The 9,007-nt window shown below is 34.7% G+C and overlaps 1 protein-coding gene across 3 annotated transcripts; it reads right to left on the reverse strand.

Moving 5' to 3' along the window:
* Window positions 1-1,804: 1,804 nt before the first annotated feature.
* Window positions 1,805-4,533, reverse strand: LOC127812214 (uncharacterized). 3 transcript variants are annotated; one of them, XM_052352595.1, is made up of 3 exons: window positions 4,250-4,533; window positions 4,114-4,152; window positions 1,805-3,343 (listed from the first exon to the last, which is right to left on the reverse strand). In XM_052352595.1, exon 3 carries the CDS (start codon window positions 3,319-3,321, stop codon window positions 2,023-2,025), a length of 1,299 nt encoding a protein of 432 aa, XP_052208555.1. In that variant the 5' UTR covers window positions 3,322-3,343; window positions 4,114-4,152; window positions 4,250-4,533; the 3' UTR covers window positions 1,805-2,022. The 3 variants fall into 3 exon arrangements, with proteins under 3 accessions (XP_052208555.1, XP_052208556.1, XP_052208554.1); XM_052352596.1 differs by adding an exon at window positions 3,818-3,935 and having other exon boundaries at window positions 4,114-4,295; XM_052352594.1 differs by lacking the exons at window positions 4,114-4,152; window positions 4,250-4,533 and adding an exon at window positions 3,725-3,886.
* Window positions 4,534-9,007: the final 4,474 nt, after the last annotated feature.

Here is a 9,007-nt window from a genome sequence, read left to right on the forward strand (position 1 = left end):
TTTTTTCTAATAAAAAAATTATAACTTGATAATATTAAGGGTAAATTGCACCCAACACCCTGAAATTTAACTTAATTATAGATGTTACCTTCCACATTTTGTAAAATACACTCACCTCCTTAACTTTACAAAACTTATAACATTTTACCATGGTATTAATACTTTAGAATTACCCAAAATGTCGTCATTCTCCCTCCTCTATCTTGCCTTACCTCATTTTCTTTTTCGATTATCAAATTTCTCTTTCACCTTTATTTTCTTTTCAATTTAAGTAATGACAATGGTGATAACATTAAATCTTTTTTCATAGCTCCTTTTTTTTGTATCCATTTCCTTCGTCTTCTGTCACTCTCACCTTCTTGGCTAGTTGGAATCAAGGATAACTAAGTGTAGATCAGCTATCATCCTTCTTATTTTCTTTCATTTTTTCTTTTCATTTTCATCCCTTTTGTTTCTCTTTCTTTCTATTTCCCTTAGCCATCACCAGGTTCAACTTGTTCTCTCTTTGTCAATTGGTGTGGAATTTTTTTTTTCAGTGATTTAATATATTTTTAGAGAATATATATAATTTATATATATAGTTCTTTTTTAAGTATATGTTTTGTAATTAAAGAAAGATGGGGGAGAGAGTTTAGAAATGGATGTGTAAACTAATTAATTTATTTTAATATTTAACAATATGAGAGGATATTGTTATTCTCAAAATATGAAGGGTATCGACTATAATTAGGCTAAACCTCAAGGTTGTCCAATATAATTTATTCTAATATTAGTTAAGGTAAATTCTATCCAGATTCTATTCTGGTTGGGTCACTTCAACCAATACTTTCTATAATTTACTTTTGGTATTTCAAGTTCTTACAAGTTTTCCTTTTTGTTTTTTTACAATCCTTCTAGTCAGATCAAGAACCCAAATAATTTGTCTTGTAAGTTGAATTTGAATGGTGAACAATCAAATAAATCATATGAACTTGAAAATATTAAAAAGTGAAATGATAGGAACCAAATTATAATATTAAAAGTAAATCAGGTGATGTTTGTTAAAATGATTTAAATCATAAGAAATTGAGGTAAAATTTGTCCTATTTAATTAATGACAAACATGGTATAATATATGTTTTTTATGTATAAATATATGGGCAACCTAATACTCATTATAATTATGTCCCTTTAACCTAATTTTGGATCTAAATTTTTATCTAAACCAATTTGCCAATGTAAAAAAAATATGTAAAAGTAAATGTATTATGGCATATGAAGGTACAATAAAATTGTGGTTTGTGGAGTAAGGTCTATTATTATTACTATTACTATTACTCAGTGTAAGTATATGTTTGCTTTGGGAATAAGAAACAGATTCAGATTGTTGAAATTAAAAGAAAGGGGAGGTTACCCTTGTATTCTACCATCTTTTGTTTATGAATGGCCTTTTTTTTTTTTCTTTTTTTTTTTTCCTTCTCCCCCACCCCCTTACCCTTCCCACTGCCGGTGACAACCCAAATCACAGAGGGGTTCCTTGGAGTCACCGAAATCCTAGTTAAGGCAAGAACATGAAAAATTTATGAAAAACGGATACAGAAAGCTGTAATGGCATCCAAACATCCCCATAAAAGGAAACCAAATCCATAGATTTTTAGGCCTAACACACACAACTTTCTTCCCTCCCATACTCTTGCTCACAAGACTCCCTCCAATCTTACCAAGAAGCAGTAATGAACATTAGCCCCATTTCTGGGACAATCAAACAATCTCAAGAGTCAGACCACAGGAACAGAGTAAATTCAGGACTCAAGACAATAGGGGAGAGAGAGAAAGCAAATGTGTTGGAACTAAGCTTGGAAAAGATAACAAGTCAAGGTCTTCGGATCATCAGAACATACCCACATACAAAGGATATATAACACCGCAGTACACATTGTAACAGTGTGACAAAATGACAATTACCATCAGCATCAGGGATCAGTTCGTTCTCTAATTTTTCTAAAAAGGCAACTGAGTTTCATCATCGTCTCCAACAAAAGCTCAGAAGAAAGCTCTACTACCATAGAACACTCTGGAACCACTGTTCTTGGTGGCTTCTGATTTCTGATCGGAGGAGGAATTCTCAGAAGAACTCATAGTTTCATTTGCAATGTCCATCGGAAGCTTCATCTTGGCTAAGGATTCCGTGAATTGCTGCATGCTTTTCATGTACATGTCCACTATATCCTGTTGAACCACTTTCTGCTCTGGTTCGATGTTAACTGTGACAATGGGCTTGGAGATTGGATCGCCAGGCACCCTGTCTGAGGCATTACTCTCAGCGTCTCCCACGTCTTCCCTCTTCTCTTTCGGGTTTTCCCTTGGAGGCGAAATGCATTCTTGGTTTGGAGATTTGGAAGGTGCTGAAGTATCAGAGGACTGAGAACTCGCAGGAAGTGAAGTCTGGAAAGATCCATTCGTCGACACACTGCTCGGGGGAGAATCATGCTGCTGAGGCTGGATTGACTCAACAGAGCCGGCTGAGAAGTCCTTAATGGCCCGCAAGCCAATCTCAGTATCCGAGGAGAGCAAGCTCTCTGAGCTCTGGGAGTGGGAGTCCAAATTGGTGCATGACATTCCAAAGTATTCTGAAACCATTATATGATTCTGGTTCATGATCTTTGGATCAGGGAATTCAATCTTGCTAAATTCACTGGAGATCAATTCAGTGACTTCTGAATCCTGGATGACCGTGTTTGCGGTTTCTGCCACTGGTGCAGGAAGCACCACTACTTCAGGGGAAGTTCCGCTGTAAGAGAGAGACAACTTAACAAACCCGGCCGGGGAATGGAAGAGATCAGTTGATGAGAGAGAGAACTCACTTTCCAACTTCCCATTCTTGATTAGGACTTCAGACAAAGGCACCAAAGCAAACCCTAACAACTGGTCCTCCATATAATTCCTCACCCTGCTCAGCATCCATATCTCACACTTTAGAGAGGACTCAATTGTTCGAACACTGAGCTGTAGTTTCTCATTGAAGACTGGATTCTTCCCACCCCCATTGATGATCTGGGTGGAGACCGTATTTTCGGGATTGCTAGTAAGGCAAATCTTGGCGTACACATCTTGCTTATGGTATATGCAGATATTGTGGATGTCCCTGGCTTGATGTATATAGACCTCAAGAACACCAATGGCTTCGTCTAATTTAGAACCAGAGGCTTCCTTGCTTGCAACCTCGATTCCCCTGGGCAAACCGCCAGGATTCCGAGAGGAATAATCAACTTTCTGCTTCTCAGGCTCGGGAAAAACAGAGGAGCCCTTGAACGGTGAGACAACAGATTGAGGAGAATCCATGATGGCAAGCAAGAACACGAACCTGAAAGAATCAATGACGAAATAGTATGAACCAAGTTAATTAAAATCAAAACACCAGAGCCAGAACCCAAGAAGTTAACTACGAATCAAGATCTTGCAGTTATCAAATTGCAAACTTCTACTTTTCTAATAACTGGAAATACATCTATGCGTGTGAACTCCGGCTACTTCAACTAAGTCCTAAGGCCGAAATCAGCAAATATTTGTGCTAAATTCTGCAATACTACGGTTCTCGGAGCTAAAAAATTCTACACCAAGAACCAGAAATCAAAATCCTAAAATTAGCTTAAATAAAGAGAAAAATTTTCAAAACCCAGAATTCAAGGTGCGAATTTAGTATTTTCAGAAGTTAAAGCACAGCATGAGCTGCTAAAAAGCATACGTATAATTCGGATGCTTCGACTGAAGTTTCCCAAACCCCAAACAGCAGGCCTGAGCTACAAAAAATTCTCAGTTGCCACTTCAAAACAAATACCTCAAACCCAGAAACAGGAAAACCCCATGAACAGTTACACCAAGACACGAACAGATTCCAATAAAGCTCCCAACTTTCTCACAAGAAAACGTCCCACCGCGGAATCCAAGACGAAAAACTGGGGGAGAAAAAAGGAAAGAAGCAAAACAGTAGCTCGCTCAGATCACGGATTCCGAAAACAAACTAGAAATCTAGCTTGAATCCACCAAAAAGCACATCAAATGAACATAAAATTCAAAAGAAAAAGTAAAAGGCGATTAGAATAGTGAACAGGGTCAAGTCAGTTTCTTTCTTGCCTTTCTTTGGGACCCAAAGTCGAACAGTTTGTGCGCAACCTGTAGCAGGCGAAGATCTATCAACCACCCAGTTGAACCAAGGCGCCTTGCAAGAACTAAAGCAAGTATAAGGAAGAAAACAAGGAATAAAATCTACCCAAGAAGCTCTGTCAGAAGCCCCTTCTGCTCGCAGAATGTGTGTGTATAATTACAGAATGCAGAATATAATAATTTATACAGCAAGCGGTGGTTTTTGATGAGTTGTGTTGATGAATGTAAAAGTAATTTTCAATTATTATCGTGAGGATGGGGAGTTGCAGAGAATGTAGAAACGGCCGACCCACGCGATGACCAGATTGTACCAATCAGAACGGAATTGAGTGCGCTGCTTTCACTTCCTCCCTCTCTCCTCTCTCCTCTCTCCTCTCTCCTCTCTCTCTCTCACCATGGTGGCTTTCTAGATTAGGCCATTATTCCTTGTTTTGTGCCTCTTTGTCTATGCATTTTTACCTCCAAACAACGTTTACTTTTTGTTTTAAAGGTTTTACTTTTTGTAAAATATCAGGGTATTTAATTTAACTATTCACAATTACAAGGCTCTAAAGTTTAGTAAGTTTAACCTTAGTTATGAATGTCTCCAATCTGTCTAATATAAACACCCATGACCCAGCAATTTAAAACTTTTTGAAATTGACAATCATGGTGGTGGTATTCATTATGTGTCACATATGAATTTAATTAATGTGTGTGTATATACTTTATAATTATAACTTAAGATAATTATAAAAACACACACACACAAACCTTATAAATAAATAACCCTATTATGGCTGGCTATATTGAGGCAGTTGTTTAATCACAAAGAATAAAGTAATGAGGGCATATCTAATATCTCCCCCACCTAGCTTGGGGTTGGGGTTGGGGAGAGTGGGGAAATTGTCATTTGCTAGGATCAGGAAGCTACTTGCCCACCAACCACTGCCCTCTTAACTGTTTTTGTATTTTTCAAACAAAAAGGTTTATTTTAAAGCCAAAAGGCAGTAGTAGGTGGCCCCACTTCCCCTTCAAAATTCAAATGAAGTTGGAAGAAGGCATGAAGGGGAAGGGCTCCCCGGTCACCGCCCTCCCCTCCCCCATTCACTACTCCCAAGCTGCTGCGCAAAATCATCCATTCTAGATTTAGACTTTTTGACATGATTTGTCTACCCTTTTCTTCTTCTTTTTTCTTTCCTTCTAACTCAAAGATATTGTATTTTCAACTCCCACCTTCTTTTCAAATTTGTGTTTAACTTTTATTTATTTTTTTTGAATAAACATATCTAAGTTTTTTATAATGTTATCCAATGCTGATAAATTCAACAATTAAGCAATAGTGTTGAAAAAAAATAATAAAGAAAGATATTACGGAAGCAATAATAAAGCCTCAATGTTATGTTAAACAAAGAGACAGGAAAAAAAAAATATGAAAGAAGAAAATTAGAACTTGAAGAAAAATAACTTCTTCTTATTGAATTGAAAACTCATGTTAAAACTCACATTTCTACGAAAGACATAAATGAAGCCTTATTTATACAGAAGTTAAATACATAATATCTATCAAATAAAACTGAAAAGTTATAAATAAAATTTTAAATGTGGGATATTTTGCATTCCAAATTTTAATGTCAAACTTGAGTTGCAAATGAAGAATATAATAGTGGAAAAATAAATAAAAAATAAAAAATTAAACCAACTTTAATTACATAAAAATATCACAAATCTCAACACTTATCCTTGAGATTTTTTTTTTGTCAAACCCAAATTGTTGCTTAAAAATTCAAATTGTCCACACGGTAGAGCTATTGTGAGGATGTCAGCAAGTTGAAATTCTAAATTACAATGAGCGAGGTTGATCTTGCCTTCTTTCTTTGCTTCCCTCAACAAATAAAACTTGACTTTAATGTGTTTTGTTTTACTATGTTGTACTAGATTTGAGGCAATAACAATAGCAGACTTGTAATCATAAAACAATTTCGTAAGCTCCTTTTGTTTATATCCTAAATCACCAAGTAATTTGTGAAGCCATATTACTTGATTTGTAGCATCTACTGTTGAAATATATTCAGGTTCAGTGATGGATTGAGCCACAACTTCCTGCTTCTTTGAGTTCTAAGAGAAAAATCCAATACCAAGAGAAAAAATATTACTAGAATTGTTTTTAGAATTATCAACACAGCCAGCCCAATCACTACCAATCACTATCAGCATATCCAATCAATTTCAAGTCACCAATGGACTCAAATCAAATTCCAAAATCAAGAGTATCGTTTTATCTAAGCACCCTTTTAACAATACCAAAATGAACTTCACTAGGAGAATTCATATATCATGAGAGCGTACTTGCAACAAATATTAAATCTGGCTTGGATGCTGTCAAATATAACAAACTTTCTACCAAACTTCTAAAATTTGTAGGATTGGAGAGTTTCTTACCATCGTTCTTAAAGACTTTTAAATTTAAAGTTAGAGGAGTGGAAACTGCTTTACATGTGTCCATCTTGAATTTCTTCATAATGTCTTGGGCATACTTCTTTTGAGAAATGAAAATATCCTTTTCTTTTGATGAATCTCCATGACAAAAAAATAATGCATGTAACCTAGATTTGACATCTTAAACATCTTTTCCATCTCAACTTTAAATTTTTGTAGCATTTGATGATCATTCCCAGTTACAAATATATCATCAACGTACAGAGAAAGAATGAGTTGCTTAGAATTATCACCAACCTTCACGTAGAGAGTAGTTTCACTCATACTCCTCTTGAATCCTTGATGAATCAAGTAAGAATTAATTTTGTTATACCAAGCTCGTGGTGCTTGCTTCAATCCATAGAGAGATTTTTTTTTTTTTTTTTCAGACGACACACTTTGTCTTCTTTGACTTCTTCTATGAACCCTTCAAGTTGGCTTACATAGATCTCTTCCTCAAGATCATCATTCAAAAAAGCTAATTTGACATCCAAGTAGAATATTTTCCACCCCAACTGTGCAGCTAAAGCAATAATCAATCTTATGGTGTCATGTTGTGCAACTAGCGCAAATATGTCTCCATAATCAACTCCGGGCTATACTTTTTTACCACCAATCTCACTTTGTATTTATTGATAGAGCCATCAGAATTATACTTCACTCTGAACACCCATTTCACACCAATGATGTTTTTGTCTTGAGGTTGCTCTACAAGTTCCCATGTATCATTTTTATTGATCATCTCCATTTCAGCTTCCATAGTAGCAATCCAATCGACAGATTGTGAAGCTTCATAATAGTTGTTAGGTTCAACAACAAGATTACATCTTTCATATATATCAACAAGTGATTTTACCTTATAATTTGGACCGTCTCCAGTGGCTTCAATTAAGGCATCATCATCAAAGGGAGGATCTTGGATACTAGAATTAATTAAGTCAAAAGAAGACTCAATTAATTCCAAATCTTCAATGTTGGTGGGGGAGTCTCTCACAACTTTTTGCTGCTCAAAATCCCAATAAGAGTCTTCGTCGATGATGACATCACGATGCAAGATAACTTCTTCGATTTTCATATAAAAATTCTATACCCCTTGGAATTAAGAGCATAACCAATAAAGATTCATTTGATAGCCTTTTCATCAAGTTTGGACCTCTTCACAAAAGAATAACAAATAGATCAAAAAATCTTCAAGTTTTTAACATAAGATTTTATACCTGACCAAGCTTCATAAGGTGTCTTGCCTTCTACTGTTTATGTGGATAGTTTGTTGAGCAAGTAAACAACAGTACAAACAACTTTTTCCCAAAAATTCTTTGGCAATTTCTTCTCAAAGAGTAAACATCTTGCCATCTCCATCATAGTTTTATTCTTCCTTTTAGATACACCATTTTGCTGTGGTGTATAGACAATGGACAGTTAGTGCTGAATTCTGAAATTTTCACAAAACTTGTCAAATTGTTTGGAAGTATATTCCTTCCCATTATTAGATCTCAAAGTTTTGAGCTTACAGCCACTTTGAGTTTCAACCAAATTCACAAATTTCTTGAAGACGTCAAAAACTTGAGCTTTCTCACTCAAAAAATAAATCCAAGTTATCCTTGTCAAATCATCAATAAAAATGATGAAATATTTACTGTTACCAAAAGAAGTGGTACGCAATAAAACCATAAACATCAGTGTGCACCAATTCAAGCTTTTCCTTAGCTCTCAAACCACCATCTTTTAGAAAAGGTAACTTGTGCATCTCTCCTTCTTGGCAACTTTCACAAATCTAGCCAAAGGAATCAAAACCAAGAAAATCTTCAACCATGTTAGAAGAATGCAAAATTTTCAGAGCTTTATCGTTGTAGTGGCCAAAGCATTGATGCCACTTTTTACTTTCTTCAACTTTGGCATTTAGAGCATGATGACACAGAGAGTCGCCATTCAAAAAAAATGTTGTTGAGCCAATTTGCTCATATTAATTAAGTTTTGATGATTAACAAAAATATTTTTATGATATACATGTTTTCTCTTATTCATACAAAAAGTAAATTTATTTTGAATTAAAAGATAATTATTTTTAGACTTATTTTCTTATTTTAATCATTTATATCTCAAGAAGTTATATTTGAATTTTCAAATTTTGAATTAAAGGGGGATTATTTTTAAACATATTTTCTTTTACTCATACAAAAAATAAATTTATTTTGAATTAAAGGAGATTGCTTTTAGACATATTTTCTTGTTTTAATCATTTATGTCTCAAAAGTTTATATTTGAATTTTCAAATATTGATTTCTTATATAAAAAGTAAATTTATTTTGAATTAAATGTGAGATATATTTTCTTATTGTTTGAGAAAATTTAAACATTTTTTGAATTTCAAACTTCATATTAACCATTTTTTTAGTAGCTAAAATGC

The sequence above is a fragment of the Diospyros lotus genome, chromosome 10, assembly GCF_014633365.1.
Source record: "Diospyros lotus cultivar Yz01 chromosome 10, ASM1463336v1, whole genome shotgun sequence".
Classification (NCBI taxonomy): Eukaryota; Viridiplantae; Streptophyta; class Magnoliopsida; order Ericales; family Ebenaceae; genus Diospyros; species Diospyros lotus.

Coding starts and splice junctions, on each gene's coding strand:
- LOC127812214 (XM_052352595.1), bottom strand. CDS start 3,321: ATGGATTCTCCTCAATCTGTTGTCTCACCGTTCAAGGGCTCCTCTGTT.